The sequence below is a fragment of the Manacus vitellinus genome, unplaced genomic scaffold (genome assembly GCF_001715985.3).
Source record: "Manacus vitellinus isolate BGI_N305 unplaced genomic scaffold, ASM171598v3 scaffold_14_pilon, whole genome shotgun sequence".
Taxonomy (NCBI): Eukaryota; Metazoa; Chordata; class Aves; order Passeriformes; family Pipridae; genus Manacus; species Manacus vitellinus.
The window spans coordinates 17,850,811-17,868,632 of NW_021939063.1; the positions used below are offsets into that span (position 1 = coordinate 17,850,811).

General features: G+C 39.1%; 2 protein-coding genes across 2 annotated transcripts in view; one reads left to right on the plus strand and one right to left on the minus strand.

Annotated features, from left to right (window-relative positions):
• CENPP (centromere protein P) overlaps nucleotides 1–17,822 on the minus strand; it is a 124,996-nt gene that overhangs the window by 76,302 nt on the left and 30,872 nt on the right. The window lies entirely within an intron of this gene.
• OMD (osteomodulin) lies at nucleotides 11,392–16,134 on the plus strand. Its single transcript, XM_008923586.3, has 3 exons — nucleotides 11,392–11,475; nucleotides 13,870–14,819; nucleotides 15,370–16,134. Exons 2-3 carry the CDS (start codon nucleotides 13,880–13,882, stop codon nucleotides 15,690–15,692), a joined length of 1,263 nt encoding a protein of 420 aa, XP_008921834.2. The 5' UTR covers nucleotides 11,392–11,475; nucleotides 13,870–13,879; the 3' UTR covers nucleotides 15,693–16,134.

A 17,822-nucleotide genomic window follows, 5' to 3' on the forward strand; every position in this document is an offset into this window, starting at 1 on the left:
TCTCATTACTTATTCCTTGTACAAGCAACTACATTCCTCTAATCAAAAAAAAATACTAGTATTGATTCCTTCTAAGCTTTTAAAACTTGAATGGGCTTCTCCCTTCTGAAAACCTGCCAGGTCCCTACAGGACAGTGAACAAATCTGACCAGAGGATGGCAGCCTGTCGTTACCAACAGAAGAGAAAGGCATCCTAAAGAATAATTAACAGACTGTCACTGCACAGTGAGAGCCCACCAAACACCACCAATACCAGTTTGAGTACTAAAGTACTATTTGAGCACTTCTAAACGCTGATTTCTATGTCTTGCTCTACACCACTAATTTACCAAGGGATTAATTAATCTGATCTTTTCAAGTCTTCTCCCTCTCTCTTTGCTCAATATCAACATACTTAAGGCAGTACCTCAAACACAGCAACACAAGGAATAATGCAGCATTAGAAGACATAAAACAGCAAACCTAATAAGGTACAGAAAGTTTAAAAAATAGAAGATACTACTAAATCATGATTTTAACTTGCACCATCAGCTCGGGCAAGCACATACCATGTAAATCAAAACATACATTAAATAAAACAGGATTTCTTTCCTGTTCACATTGAAAAGCCAAACAAACCAAACCAAAACTTTGACACATCACACCACTTTAGTTTGAGATGTTTGCTCTGCAAGAAAGACATTTAGAGAGAATAATTTTGTAAATATACCTATGCCATGCAACCCTCAATCACCCATCACAAAATCCGACTCCACCAATTCCATAAGTTTGATATATGGGTTCAGAATCAACTGGTTGTCCACACACTAATGAATGAAATCTACAGATTATTTAATTGCTTTCTCTTGCTGCTGAACAAGTTAAAGAAGATGAAAAACTGGTTTTTTTGTTTCCTTTTTCCAGTATTAACAGTGCATTTCTCCTCTGCCCAGCACAAGGCCTGCAGGAATACAGTGAACCAGGCAAACTGAATGCAGTGGACCAGGCAAACTGAATGCAGTGGACCAGGCAAACTGAATGCAGTGGACCAGGCAAACTGAATGCAGTGGACCAGGCAAACTGAACGCAGTGGACCAGGCAAACTGAATCCAAGTGCCCCCCACGCTCTGGAGGACAGGGCAGGTCACCCTCAGCGAGCTCACTGATGACACAAAGGTGGAAGGGGTGGGGACAGGACCCTCTGGGGTTGTGCTGTTGGAGAAATGGGCAAGAGGAGCTCATGCAAAGAGAAGCCAAAGTCCTGTACCTAGGGAGGAATAACCCCAGGCACTAGTGAGTGCTGGATAGCAGGAAAGGACTTGGGGGTCCTGGGGGACAAGCTGAACGTGAGCCAGCAACGTGTCCTTGTGGCAAGTCAGCCAAGACTATCCTGGGCTGCTTTGGAAGGATAAGGACAACCCCTTCATTCCCAGTGTTGCTGTGCCTAAGTTATTCCATGAACAAATGCTGGATTCCTACGGATTTGAGTCGTAGGAGCCTCAGGTTCCTCCAGCTGGTCTCTACCTCACACCAAACCGCTTGTGTGGCTGCCAAGAGGTTACTCAACAGCTCGGCTCCCTCTTCCCATCTGGCTGCTCACTCCAAGCAGGAGGGTTTGTAACTGTCCCTTCCTCAGCTGAAGGACCTCTCTGGAGCACTTTCCTCTGCCCAGCTGCTATTTTTCACAAGTTAATAACAAGGACATAAATATTTCCCTCTATACTGTGTCAAATTCAGTTATAATTGGCAGTGAGGATTAAAAGATATCAAGTGAAATAAGTGACCAAAAAAAAGGATTCCTTTCTTTAAGAAACCAAGAAGGGAAAGTCTAGCTATTTTAAACATAGCAGAAACTGCAAAACTGTTTCACATGAGTATCTCATCAGGAATTCCTGCACCTGCATTTCCCCAAAGTGAGGGAAATTACTCAGACCAGACCACTAGAAAAAAGTGTATAAGCTAAGATATGCAGATTTTTAACCATTCATATTGGTTTGCTAAAGAGGCAAAACATTTCAGCCACCTAAACCAGACTACGAATCTAATATAACTTCACTGTTAAGCAACTTTTACATAATTTAATGTAATTTCAAAAAGCATTTACTTATGTCCCAGGAGCAATTGCTGTTATCTCTGGAAGACAGCGATTCCCAACATTAAATTATATACAATATTCATTCAAATCCCAGTTAAAAGTATTTATCCAGAAAAACTACAGCACACCACAACAAGCAAAAGAAACCAAACAGAAATTAATATTTTCTTTTCATTTTGATCAGAATTTAACAGCAACATGATAATAAAAGCAACAGTTAACTAAAAATAATGAAACCATGTTCTGAAGCCTATGTTTTCCTCAATGTTTAGAATTTAACATTGTTTTTTGGGTTTGTGTTGAGACTTTTTTTCCCCCCTCCTTTCTGGGGAGACTAGAGGCTTGAGAACAAAGCTGCTAATAGGAAACATATGGAAAAGTCCTGGAGTAAATGAAAATCTGACTCTAATTCCAAATGCCACGTATCACATACCACTGTCTAAGTTATCTGCTAAGATAAATGCAAGATTTACCCTCCATACTTGATGAATCACGTGAAATGGAAGACAATGTTAAGTATTAAACAAACAGAAAGGCTTTCAGGATATTTAAAAGACTTCCAAAAGTAATCAATATTTTGAACTGAGCTGGGATATTTCTCAAAGCTTGTGTGAGCCAGTAAAAGATTGGCTCAACAGGACGTGCTGCCAACAGACAGACTTGCTGCAGCTTTTCCTATAAAACATGAACAGTCCAAGTGAGCAGTGTGAGTCTGGGTTTAACCATTGTGCTGCTGGGACTGCAGGGGGCACAACACCCAGCCAGGCTTCCCTGGGCACCAACGTTTTCTGACTCCAATTCTTGCCCAGGAGAAACCTGAAGCCCATCAGATTTTCTGGCCCAGCAGGGCTGTGGAGAGAGTTTTGATGAGAATCTCACACATTTGCACCCACAGCTGAGTCTTGCCATAAAGCCCCTGTGCAGCAGCAGGAATTCCACGAGCCTGGATGCACCAGAGCAGCCCCAGGTACACAGAGCCCTCTGCCAGGGCTCAGTGCACTGGTACCTCCCACCACCTCCCCCAGGGTTCCTGTCAGAGCCAGGGGGGCAGCACCGAAATTCATCTTCTCCCTGCACAATGACATTTGCAGGAGCTGTTATGGAGTTACATTCTCTGCTAAGAATGGAAAAAATCTCCTGCTGACAGGTTGCCAAAGGATGTAAAATTTCCAGAGGGACAGAGTGGGAGCGAGACACGGCCACAAGAACGGACTTGCCTCTTAATTCTTCAGCTTGTGGTATTTCCAAGAGCTTTTTAGATATAAAGACCAATGAAAATATTTTCCTTTCAGAAATGCTCTTTACATAACACATTAACTCCTGTTAAGTGGAGTTCTTTTCCAGTTGTGGAAAAGAAAACCGGGCTGCCATTCTAAAAGATACTATTTTACCAAAATTTATATCCTATTTAGGGCACCAAGAAGATCCAGACACCATATTATTCTTCTTCTGTCAGTTCTATCTTCTTTCTTTTCTCCAGGGCAAAACAAGGAACAGACAGAACAAGTGACTCACAGATCAGTCAAAGGGCCTAATTTTTTAGCATGAAGAAAGCAAAGAAACCACTTATGTATTAACCTCATGAGAAGATGCTTAAATTCAGGGAGTGATATAATAATCCAGTATTCTGCAACAACAATAAAAGCAACATTTCTCCAGCAGCAATACTGTGATGCAAGGTAATTATTACTTGCTCAAGAAAAAGTTGATGTTTAATAGTTAGAAATTAATAATTTCATTAAAGCCTACTTGGCTTTTTGGAATGCATATTTTTAATTTATATTTTAAGCTAATACATACAATTTCCATTTAGATGTCACCCTCCTTTAAATTATTATTTCTAATATTTCATTTTCTCGAATTCTACATTTCACAGGGCAAAAAAGAACTTTTATTTAACTCCATTTATAAAATTACTAACATAGAAAAAGAAAGTCAAATAACTTCCAGAAATAGAGCAACAGTAAATGTCAGTACAACAGTATACTTCGACCCCATATTCCATAACTGCACAATGTTGTTCTTTAACAGCAACCAGCAGAGCCTTCAGGTAATATGATAAGGTTTGAGATAAAAGAACCAGGGTACTTTTAGAAGTTATGTTCTGTGCAAACACCTACCTAAACTGGTAGCAAATATGTTTTCCCTGACACACTCTGCTCCCATTTAGAGGCCTGTAAACCTGGCACATTTAAAATGAAGATAAAGTCTGTTGTGATGCTGTGCAGAAGAAAACATACTTAAAACCTCACACTGCCACAGCTATAAAGCAACATGCCAAGAGACCCCTTATTTGTCATGTCAGCACTACAGTTAACAATTAGCATTTACAAACTCACAATCTTTTATTTCGGCAAAGTAGAAAATAAGTCTGATCTAAACCCAGTCTTCAACATCCTTCTAACTTCCATCCAACACATGAACAGAAGAAAAAAGTAGTTACTCCTTATAAAAACCTTGTACTGTTATTGATGATAAAAAGTCACAAGCACAGTGAGTATTTTAAAAATAAAAAACGTTTCTTACCATGCTAACTACAAAGCTTTGTGCTGTGTCCCTTGAGCACGTCCCATTGGAGCACACGTGTGTAAGGCAATATTTCGTGGCTCCTGTTTGCCTTAGCAACTCTGTGTGTTATGGATGAACACTGCCACGAGTGCCTTGTGCTCAGCACAGAGAGGGTAATGTATGTGTGCTTCCCACAGCTCCCTCCCAAAATCAGAATGCACAGGAACCTGAGAAGAGGAGAAAATGCAAGCATGGAAAACACATCTGTTAGATGTGCAATTGCTTCATAAACTGCTCTGTCTTTCTGAAAGGACTTTTCCACTCAAACATTTCACTGTGGGTGAACCAGTATCTAGTTCACCCATTAGCCCTCCTGAACACCTACCCCAGTCCCCTCTCTGGGGCTGCTTTCGTGACACACAGACTCATTGAGAGGTTTCAGCACCAAGGGAAGTGTTTGGCAAAGATGGGAAGGGAGCTCTGGACAGCTGTCCTGCAGTCATATGGAGTACTGACATTTCAAAGGCAGCCACTCTATCAGCTCAACTGTGCTAAAGTTTAATCTAATCACTCAAAGCACTGGTTTCATGCCATCCCCTCACTAAGATCCAGCTAGGATTTTTTTAATAATTGATTTTTTTAAAACAAAAGCATTACGGATGTTTATATTCTGGCTACAAATAGTTGCAGGCATTAACTCCACTCTTCAAAAAGTCATAGGACAAGGTAAAAGAAAGTGTCAGAAGCAGGACAGAAGGCAACAAGGACACTTGTCTTATTACCACAGAAGATCTGTAACTATTGCCAAGATCAACTCCCCTTTCTGAATGAAATGACAAGTAACAGGCTGCCCAGAGAAGCTGTGGTTGTCCCATCCATGAAAGTGTTCAAGGCCAGGTTGGAGGGGGCTTGGAGCAACCTGGGATAATGGAAGGTGTCCCTGCCCATGGCAGGGGGTGGAATGAGATGGTCTGTAAGGTCCCTTCCAGCCCAAAGCATTCTGTGATTCTGTGAATGCTGATTCAAGTGTGAACCAACCTCAGGTCCTCACCATAAGACCTTTGAAGGATCTCAGAACAGAAGCAGCAGAAGACTTCCAGCCACAGTGACTGAATAAAAATGAGACCCTCTCTCAGCTCTGTCAAGAAGAGGCTGTGACTTACAAATTATGCAAACCACAGAGAAACACTTCTCTCTTGATTAACTGCCATAAATCAAAAGACATTTATTTTACACATCAGGTAGAATACAAGTGCATGGACAAGTATCTCTCCCATAACACTGTTAATATAAAATAAAATCCAAACAAAATGGAGATAAAAATGGAGAGTAACTGGAGGAGATACTTTTTTCCTTATAGGACAATATGCCAGGGCATCAATGAATGACACCTGGAGTTCCTGTGAAAGTCTCCAAGTCACAGACCCTGGCTGCAGAAATAATGGACTGCAGGCCATAAATGCAATGCTGGCTGTGGTACCACAAGGTCTTGTGCTAAAAGGAGAGGATTTATTCTTTATAAGAAAGATAGGATATTAAAAATGAAGAACCAGTTTAAGGTTGATGCCCAGTTTCCAGACTATTGGACAGAGCTGAAAGGCTGCCTGGCAAAATCCTCTGCACCACCAGGCTGGACAGTTGTATTTGTTTGAACATTTCTAGAGCAATAGATATTTAAGAAAAGAAACACATTCTGTAGTCATTGTACAAGCAAGGACCTTCACTCTTAAACACACTCAGAAGAGCGAATAGGAAGCACTTTCCATCACGTACAAGGGGAAAATCTCTGCTAATGCAAAACATTTTCCTAAGCATGATCCTTCAGGAATTCTTTGGCAAATCACTTAGACAACTACTCCTCAACCTTGCCTGAAAGTGCCTAAAAAAAAAAAACCCTTATAAGCATATGATTTGCAGACTGGATACAAACCTGGGAACAATCTGAAGTTGCAGGCACATTTTCCTGTTGTTTTACCAAAACTGCAGAAAGTCCTTAGCTATGAATGGATGAAATAAGGTGATGAATCCTTATTGATATAAACTGTTATGGTAGAGTAGAATTCACATTATCTCTTTAGGCATCTCTCAGCTTAGGGCACTGAAGGCAGCAGCTCTGTTTGAAAGGAGTAGAAGTGCCTGTTTTGGAACAGACATTCAGCTGTGTTGCCTTCCTCACTTTCCTCCCTTATAAGACACAACGTTCCTTTAATTTTATTTACAATATTTATTAGTGAGTGCAAGACACCTGCCACGTACTATGATCATTTATATAATTTTATATAGAGCACAAATCAGGCAAAATAAAGGCTCTGTTAAAGTTTGAGGCCCAACTGCTAATGCTGCCTCAAGGAAATGAATATATCTGCACCAGTAAACAGTTGCAAGAACAGGCAGACATTCCCATATTATATTGGTGTAATCAGTGATACACAATCTCCAGTTCAGCAGAACCCCATGAGGGACAAAAATACAGCCCAAAGTCATCTGTCTTGGAACAGCCAAAACAGGCAGTATAAAAATACAAAGTATAAAGCAAAGTATATTTATTAAACAAGCTATTCCATTACTAAAAATATAAGTGTCAGCTGACAACAGTGACTCTCCTCAGCAGAGATTTTCAGGGTATTTTAGAGTAACTAGACACTACTTGCAACAGATAATATTGCTTACATGAATTTTAAACTTGTCTTATTATTCCAGTATTGATTGTTTATGATATTGTGTTAGGAGAAACATTATATGCTGAGGACTATTTAAATGCCTCTGCTCTAGAAAGTAAAATTCATCTATTTAAAAAAAAAGCAACCCTTCCCAGTAGTATTAATAATATTATTGTAACACTGCTATTTTAGTATTACAATCTTCTAAGGTTTCTAACACAGCAATGCATTCAGAAAAATGTTACAACCCTCCTCTTCTGTCAGTCTCTCCAAATCAATTACTGTAAATTGATACTGTCATTGCAAAAAAACCTCACACTCACCCTTCCATTCAGAAAGTTTCAGTATTACAAGCCTGAACGTGCCAGGAGACTTGATACTCTGCTTTTGCAATGCCAATTGCTCATTGCAAGTGTTCATGCAGATGTTTAAACAGCCATTTAATGAGACCAGGGTTCCCTAAAGTATTGCTTCTGGATGCTTCTAGTACATTCAGCTCGAAAAATTCAGTGTATTACTGTTCATTAGCAGAAGTTACTCAACAACTGCCAATGGGATTATATTAATTCCCATGGTACAAGGTCAATAAACTCAACTGTTTTCAGTTGCTCAACATGTTCTTCCCAGGAGCTCTTAGCAAAACAGAGCAAAACACTTAAAAAGGGCTGCACAAGAAGTGAGTTGCCAGAGTTTTGACCTTGAAATACCACCTACTAAATGGGAAATTAAGAGAGACCACACACCAAGGTTCAGGTCAGAGGCAACAGCAAAGCCCCACACATGGCACAGCCCTGCCTTCCTTTGCTCTTTTAAACGGGTTAGTTCTTGTCTCAGCTCTGCAGGACTACTGCTATGATCTGATGGCCCCTTTTCCATAACCTTTTCCTTTAAAAACACAGATTCACACAGGGACACGCTCCTGGAATGGCTTTCCACTGAAGAACAGACTGACATGAAGCCTGGAAGGGTTGTTCTTAACTGAGGGCTCTGGCTGGGCTGGAGCCTCTGCAGGAACAAGCAGTTGAGTATCTTGATTTGCTGAGCTCTGCACTGCAGTCACTGGATTTTCAGATCCTGCACAGGATAAATAAATCCAGCAGCCACTATTCAGTTGCCACTCAGTTACTTCTGGTGATGGCAAGGACAAGAAGTGCCTTTGCAGACCTTCTACAGGACTCACAGAGGTTGCAGGTGGTCTGACAGTATTTGGGGATTGCCAGTTAACACCTAGAAATTAGGATGCAACGAGCTTCTGTGCCTACAGCCCGACCTTGAAGGGCAGCCCAGGAGATGACACCAGCCTAAGGCTCTTTCCTATTTCAGAAACCCACAGGCTTTACAGGGAACCGAATTACAATTCACAGTTCCTCATTATATTTGACTTTTCTGCAGTGCAATCACTCAGAACAAACCAACATTACCAATTCTTATCTGAAACAGAACTCCTACCGAGTTGTCAACTGAGGATTTAAAAGTTTTGAGCTTGAGGCTTTTCTTCAGATATTTGGCAGTGGAGAATTACCTCTGCTGAAGAGCTTCCTAATTCTAGCAAAATTATGTGTACAAGACAGTCTTCAGGTCTAATTTCAGCAGCTTGGCTTCATATCAGTTCCCTTAATTCTCTATAAACAAGATGCATGCTTTTTTTTTTTTTTTCTCCTTTCTCTGGCTTCATATATTAAGTTTGGGAGAGAAAGGAAAAAACCTCACCAAGAAAAACCCAACAAACACAAAAACCCCCCTAAGAATTTAAACCAGTGAATATAAGGAAAAGGCCAAGTAGTGTAATTCATACCTTCTTATTATCAGGGCTAGTCCCATTCACCTCAGTGTCACTGGTGATCTTCTCTACTTTATTCTGTGAATATTTGGCTATCTCAAATGTGTTAGGTTGACTGTACTCAACTAGCTAAACTAACCTAAATTCATTAAATCCTAGAACAGACCTCTTCCTTATGCCTTCAGTCCCGAAACAAACCTGAAAAAGCTGTCAAGTCTCCTAAACTGAATGCAGTTAATGGAGATGGCAAAATTCTAAAGATTTTAATCTATTAAAAGGATCCATCCAAGTTTGGCTTAAGAAAATAAATGATCTTGAAGCCAACCCTGACTGCTACACTGACAGACATCCAGCTCTGCATCACAACTGCATAAAAAAGTTCACTAATTCAATGGTAAAAATAAGTCTTTATGAAATATGTTCTGAAACTAGAAACCAAAACATTGAAAATTTAAAAAACGTTCAGTCTTTGAAACAAAATGTCTTATATGGATGATGCTAAATTTAACCCTCTCATTATCCTCCTTGTAAGGAAATTCCTACCACACCTCAAATGAAACCCCAGATCAAACCACACAGCTTGACCAAGATCACAAAGTATAGACTTGTTTGTCTCCAAGACAGCTCAGGCAACAAAACAGGAACTGAATCTTAATATATCCCATGGCCAGAGCTGCATCATCTTCTGCAGCTCAAAGTGCTTTAAATCAAGAGCTTTACCCCAGTTTCTCAAAAGGACAGACTCTCCTTCACTGCCACCATGGATTTTTAAATGCACCATGAGATTTTAACTCTCTTAATACCTTAAGAGCCTTTTGGACACAATGAGTACTAGGAAACAATAAGAAAAATATCAGGTATGGAATTAAAACTCTAAGTTTTATCTTTAGATAAAATAGGTTTAAATTTCACATATATTTTGTTTAGAACTGTTAATAGAACAAAGCTTCCAAGAATCTGTAACATGTTTTTTGTCTTGTGCTTAAAAAATACCCAAAGTTTGTAACAGCCAATAACATTTTACTAACTGGGCATAACAAACTTAGTGGGTTTTTTAATTACTTGTTCTGAAGGTATCCTAATTATTTCAAAAATTACTCTTTTTTTTAGTATTCCTTGGGGTTAGTGGTACAATGTAGCCATTCAGCTATTTATGGTACTGTTAATCAAGGATTATGGAGTTTTAATTTCTCTCTTTCAACCTCTCTCTTGTATTCTGTATTCTCTACATAAATACATGACTGCTTTAGTTTAGTTCCAGTATTGCCAACTCCTACAATAGTATTTTGGGCATGACTTCTGGTTCTTTTCTTTATATCCCCAATTTTAGAATCAGGTAAGATTTATCTTCTTAAACATGTTCCTGTTCTCAGTGTTAAAGAAGAAACTTGAAAAGGTCGAGCAAATCAGAGTCACAAAGCTCAAAGTCAAAAAAAGAAACTTAGTATTGCATTATTTTTTAAAATATACCTCTAAGGCACTTTTTAAGAAACATCTTTAAGACCTAGATTCTTTCTTTTGATTAGATTTGGAAATAACTTAATTATTCTACCAAACCAAAAACATAATTAAATGCTTTGGAAAAATCAAACACTTAATCCACTTCACACAAAACCTGTCCATTTTCTCCATTTTTTTTGCATATATCACAGTTATTTAAGTATCATACAGCAGCAAGTATCATACAGATAACTGTGCCTTTTTTCTTTAATTCCTCTTAAAAGGTATGAATAATATTTTTCTTGAGTAAAATGGGTTTTGTCTCATGTCACACTTGCCCTTTTCGTAAGATTTATGCTCTCTCTACATGACTTAACAAAAAAGATGCTGGGAACTCCCTGTGAATCCTTAACTTTACCACCACCACTCTGACAGCACTGCATAGCACAAGTTCTTTGCAGGAAGGAGACAGGACATATAGATTGGGGAGAGAAAAATGGAAGATGTTTATAAGAGCTCTTCTATGGCACACGTTTTCCCTCAGTTTTGGTAAGGGTAATTTTTTTTACTGTTTCTTAACTTCACCCTCAGAGGACAAACCCTTTGCAGAACTGAATCACTGCAGCTGAACTGATGAACTAATAACCTCTGTAATCATTTTTGAAGTCTTATTCTCTCTTTTTTTTTTTTTTATGGGAACTGGTAACACTGAAAGAATCTTGCAAATTATTGTGATTTTAACAAAAGGACAAATTGCTTCACAGCCTTACGACACAGCATCTACAGCAACTGATGATGTGGCACAAAGCACTTTTTTTTTTATTTTACTGGCAAATCAGAAGAGGGGCCAAGGCTGTTATTTCATGTTGCCTTCCCACAAGGCTCCTCACCACAAAATATGGCTTAGACAGATCTTTTGTTCCTCCAGCTGCGCTAGGCTTAAGTCTCAGATGATTTCACCAGCACAATAACTTGCTGCCCTCTACAACTTCAACTTCACCGACTTCCAAAGAGTAAGTTTTCTTGGTAAGCAGGAATAAAATGAACTGATTGTGTTATTTTTTCAGTAAGGAGTGATTCGTGCATGTTCTATAATTTGTAGCCTAAACTGCTTACAAATACAGTTAGTAAGCTCTGAGTTCATTACAGATGGGAGAGAATTGTGCTTTTAAGACTTTCTGTTTTCAGCTCTAAGTATGTGGTTTATCATATTGAGTGCATCTGACTTGCATCTCCTGTTATCAAGTTTCCCCTGCCATGACTGTTTTAAGGTTAAGTTCTTAGAAATATCTCCTGAAGTGTTAATATCTCAGTGCTCTGAGAAGTGACCTGCAAGACTGGCAGGACAGTTACTATTCTAGTATTTATCAGACATACTCTCCGAGAGCCAAGGCACAAAGAACTCCCCCCAAATACCAGTTTCTTCACAAATCCACTGGGAGATTTTGGTACCTATTATTTATCCTCCCATCTGACATGATGGTAGTTCTCTTTACACCATCCACATGGCAAGTGGATCAATCCACAAAGGTCTAAGAAAGGGTTTTCCCAAACTGAGCAGACTTTCCTTGGTTGTTCCTCCTGGTTTCTTAGGGCAGCTGTGGCACTGAGAACCAAAATTGTTCAATTCATAGAATACATCATGCATTAGGCAATGACCACTAGGAATCATAGGAAATTGGAATTTCTAAGTCTCATCTCCTTTGTTACTGACAGTGTTCAGTAACCAAATATTAAGAGTATCAAGAAAACAGAGTCCCTTGAATAAGAAACATGGATGTCATTATACAACCCCCTGAGAATATCTGCTTTCCTCTCTCTGCCTCAGGGTTCTCGTCCTATACTGAGCAAAGTCTCTAAAACTTTTCCATGGTTTATGTGCTTTGACCTGCAATGTTACATTTTGACTCATCTGCTGTTGTTTAGGTTGAACAGCCTGACATGACTCACGGTTGCTAATTCTGCCAAATCACAGGGTTCCTCTGACTGCACAAAGTGCTCTACAATGTTAGTCTGGCTTTGCAAAATGATTTGTCTTTCACACCATCAGGGTTTCACCTCACAAGGGTACTTTGAAGGCCAAGTAGTTCACATCTATAGAGAACATAGGATCAGAGAAGCACAGGAAGACTATGAAGATTTTTTGTGATGTGCAGACAATGGTTGAAGTGCATTGGATTTAACTAAGTTATGGGAATGGAAAAAATCCCATTTTTACCATTATTAACACACAGTACTAAGTCAGCCATGTTTTGTGGAAAATAATAGAAAAACAACATGAAATGCCACAGAACATACAATCCCCAAGGCCACATAAATTTCTATTTTATGTAATATACAATATGTCCAATCTATTTCAATGTTCTCTTTATAGAAACAATCCTGGGATTACCTCACCTTAGTCCAGGACATATATTTTTAACAAAAGTAACTTTGTTTAAAAACAACAGACACGAGCCATGGCTTGGATGCTTAGTAAGACAAGCAGTTTCTTCACAAGGAGGGTAGTACAGCACTGCCTTGGGTTATTTAGAGATGCTGGAATTCCACCCCTGAAGATCTCCAAGAGAAAGTCGAGGCTGATCTAATCTGCTGCTGGAGATGGAAACACTTGAGCAGCAAGTGGCTGCCCCATCCCTGGGAGTGTCCAAGGCCAGGTTGGAGGGGGCTTGGAGCAACCTGGGCTAGTGCAAAGTGTCTCTGCCCATGGCAGGGGCTGGAATGAGATGGGCTTTGAGGTCCCTTCCACCCTAAACCATTCCATGACTGTGATTCTGTGAAATCACTTCCAAACACTTGTGTGACATTGGCTATGCACCAGAGTGAGGACAAAAAATGCCTTTACAAAAATGTGTCTAATTAGGGTATTATGTGTAATGGGTATAATTAGAGTACCTACAAATATCGGTGTATAACCAGGGTACTGCTGTGTTTCTAAAGGTCTGAGGAAGAAAGTTACTCAGGAATTCCATCTGCACCCATTTCAAACTGAGTTATAAGGCTGATGCTTAACCCACTGTCCAACACAAACCTCAGTGATACCACTTCATAAAAAACCCTTCTGCAACTCTGCAGTAAATTAAAGTGAGACAGGAATGAAGACTGGGATTGGTTAACACTCCCAACTGGTGTCCTTCAGTACCAGGCACAGGACATGTAGAAAGCTGTTCCTTGTCTGAAGTCAGACCAGAAAACTTCTTTTTACTTCAAGTACAATGAATTTGTTTATGCTTTTTTTTTCTTGAAAGGTACAGATCAAAACTTGGTTCTGTGAATAATGGCACTGACAGCGTTGCCAAAGAAATGCACTGTTCTACTTCATTACATATTGCTGCTTTTTAAAAGTTAAACTTACATGTAATTTACTTTATGACTATCTAAAACTTAATTTTCCTTCTCATCAACAGGTTACAACATATGAATTTAAATATGAGGATTCTGAGCCAATCAATCTTTCCCCTCCTCTGGGCTGCTTTGGTCGTTTGTCAGTACGAAGATTATGATTTCGAGGATGACTATGAGGAGCCAGACCATCAAACTCCGTATTATTTTAACCTGAACACACAAGCTGAAGTTCCTCGCTTTCCTTTCCCAGTGGAGTGTGCCAGGGAATGTTTCTGCCCACCAGCTTTCCCCTTGTCCATGTACTGTGACCATCGGAACCTGAAGACAATCCCAAATATCCCCAGTCACGTCCAGCAACTTTACCTGCAGAACAACGACATTGAAGCTGTGCCTGCAGCACCATTCACTAATGTCACCTTTGTGAGGGAAATCAACCTCAGCTACAACAAAATTAAATTCCATAGGATTGACCAGGGGGTTTTTGCCAAACTTTCAAGCTTAGTGCAGCTTTATTTGCAACATAACGAGTTAGAAGAGTTTCCATTCCCACTGCCCAGCTCTCTAGAGAGACTCCTCCTTGGCTTCAATAAGATTTCCCGGTTGCCTGGGGAGGCACTGGAAGGGTTACCCAACATCACCACGCTGGACCTTTGCAGTAACTTACTTGATGACTCAGTACTCAAAGACAGACCCTTTTCCAACATGAAAAATCTACTGCAGCTCAACTTATGCAACAACAAGTTACAGACTATGCCTCCTGGTCTGCCATCATCACTTATGCACCTCTCTCTCGAAAATAATTCCATTTCTTATATTCCAGAAAACTATTTCCACAGACTTCCCAAAATCATTGCTCTGAGAATGTCCCACAATAACCTGCAGGACATTCCACGCAACACCTTTAACCTACCCAACCTCCTGGAACTTAACCTTGGACACAACAAACTGAAACAAGTATTCTATATTCCAAGAAGTTTGCAGCACTTGTATATTGAAGGCAATGAACTTGAAAGTACGTTGATGGATAAAATTCTTTAAAAGCAGAAAACTTAGTGGATTTTGGCACTGGTTGTGGGAGGAATGCAGGGAGAATATCATCCCATCTTCTTCAGGATGCATTGTAAACACATCCTCAGTCATTTGAGACCAAACTGGTGAAATTAGAGAGGATTTGATTTTTCAGTTTACCCCTAATTTGCAATTCCTTGTAAAATTTAATACCAGTTTTTCATAGAACAAGCTAAAAACTTTTTGAAATTTTCTTCTGATGTGGCAACTGATAAAAACATACAGACAAAAGGAATTCAAAAAACATTTCATTCACATAAAATACTGATTACAAACTGTAGTGGTAGTAATATTTTTTCTTTTTTTACTCCACAACCTTATAGTCTGTAAACCCCAAAACTGCCATCACTGCCATTTACAAAACTGATTTAAAATGCAAAAATGCTATTACTGCGCAAAAATATTTTCCCTTTTCGATTCCAAAACGTGAGTTTCGCTTTTGCAATAGGTCTTAAATTCCTGCATTTTAATTAAGATTTTTCACTCTCTTGCAGACATAAACGTTACTTTGATGTGCCCAACTCTGGACCCACTGAACATCCACCAGCTGACCTACATCCGCGTGGACCAGAACAAGCTGACGAGCCCCATCAGCAGCTATGCCTTCTTCTGCTTCCCCCTCATCAGAACCATCTACTATGGAGAACAAAATGTGACTCTCAACAAGCCAAGCCGGCTGCGAACACCGGTGTTCCGGCGGTTCCTAACCCCCGAGGAATACCAGGAAGCAGAAGACAATCCTGAAACGCACAGTCAGGACACCGAAGAAGATCAGGAAGCACAAGACAACAACTACTTCTACCCTTACTTTCACTGAAGGAATTGTTAACGAGCGTACAGGGAAAGTTTTCCTTAGTTGGGGGTCACTCATAGCCACTCTAGAACAATTGGATAGTCTGGGATGTTTAATATGGATGTGTGGAGGTTGGATTTAGTGTAGGGAAGTGTCCTCTTAGTGGTGTAGTAAAAACCAGAACAGCAGGAACAAAGAGCACTCACCTGAGCATCAGACAAAGTCTGATACATCCCTGGGTTGATGGTGGGCTTGCCCTTGGGTGAAGAAAACTGACCTGAAAAAGCTTCTGTGTCCTAAACTGCAAAATGCCTAAAACACACATGAATGTCATACTCTATAGGAACAAATAGTTAAGGGCAAAAATCCTCCCAGCTCTGCATCCTACTGCTGAGAGCAGAGGAGAACAGACACACCAGAGAGCAGGACAGGAGGGTGAGGTCACAAGAACACTTCCACAAGGTTCCTCCACATCCTCCAGAAATACAGATGTTTCTTCTTCCAGCTTCTAACTGGACAAGAAAATCAATCTTGGAGGTTTGATTTTTCTCAAAAATTCTATTCCCCATTCTGTGTTTTAAGTGTCCTGACAAGGTGTATTATAATATTTACTTCTCTGTCTGTACCTCAACTATCACAGTCTTTCAAATGATATTTCAGCTTATTAGTAACATAGGCAATACACAACCTTTCATCACACTCTTAGAATCTAGGGAGAAGTAGGAGTATTAACACAACTGAACCATTAGCATTTACATTTTACCTGTGCTTTAGCCCATGCTACTTCAGAAGACATATAAAACTGTAATATAATCTTATTAGAATTGTTAGTCAGGTAGAACAGGCACAAATAGAAGCATTCCAGGTTTTTTGAACTAATATTTTAGACTGTCCCTCTGCAAAGCTAATAGCAGTCAGCTACATTCTGCTTCAAAGTAGAATTAAAACTGCTTTAAGTAACCTGAAATACTGTATAATCCTTCAGCTATGTAGATTTTTTGGTGTCTTATGCCTAGAAACAGATCCAAATAACTACAGGGTAAGATAACACTATAGAGCACTTTATTGCTTTTTTTTTCCTTCTTCATTTTTCAGCACTTTTTCCCCATTAATGCTTTGTTACCTGTGAGGGAGAATCCCCATTTTCAACAGGAAAAAAAAAGAATGCAAGCAAAAGAATACACTGTACTTTAACTATATGAAAACTCAAAAAGCTACAAAAAGTATGTGAGTAGATTTGTACCAGTGTTTCTATGAAGTAACACACAGGTTTGTTTTCTTTTTTCTCTTACAATGTCAGTTATTTTTTGAAGCCCACCTTCATATATTTTGGTTTCTGATGAAACAATCTTTAAGAAAATGAAAATACCTAGTGACACATTTTTTAACATAAAGATTCACTTTAAGCCCATGAATATAACCTTGTCTTCCTCTTTCTTAAAAGATGTTTATTAACATTTATCAACCTCTGGCTCATGAACAAGGAACATATGCATACTCATTAAAATATGTACAAATTTAGATATATTTACAACTTTATAGCTTTATCAATATAAACATGGAGTATATGAACCTTAGGGAACCTTTCAGCTATTTCAAATTTTAAGTGAATGGTGCACAAAATGCAGGCTAAAATAGAGGCTTTTTTGAAAGGTTTGCTCAGCTTTAAAAAAAGGACACTATCCTTCTATAGTATGAATATTATATCTTCTATCACAAACTTCCTGCTTTTTAAAATCATCTCTCAAGCAAAGCTTAGCTTTAGTTTTAAAGTAGAATTAAAGATATGAACTTTGCAGCAACTAGTTATATACATTTTTTAAAGTCAAACTGACAGTTATTGAAAGCTTTAGAGCTTATGACATTTAACTCATTTGAGTCTTATTATATTTAACTCCTTCAAATGGGACATGAAAGTTGTATTACAAAAAGAACCATTGTAACTCACTTTTCTTTCAATTAATATTATCATCTCTCATCTGTGGCAAATAGGACACTGTTCTTCCAGAAGGATTTTAGGGTGATTATGGAACTAAAGACTTGCCAGCTTTGGAGAAACAGGAATTCCTAACAAAGAACAGAATTCATGGATATTGAGCTGAATACAGTTTGCTCTGGTAAGACTGGGAATGGCTTCTGTAAAAGCCACGATGC

Excerpts from the sequence above, each read along its gene's own strand:
- OMD (XM_008923586.3), top strand. The coding sequence starts at position 13,880 with ATGAATTTAAATATGAGGATTCTGAGCCAATCAATCTTTCCCCTCCTC. Across the intron at positions 14,820-15,369 it reads TGAAGGCAATGAACTTGAAA|ACATAAACGTTACTTTGATG; the intron begins GTACGTTGATGG and ends ACTCTCTTGCAG.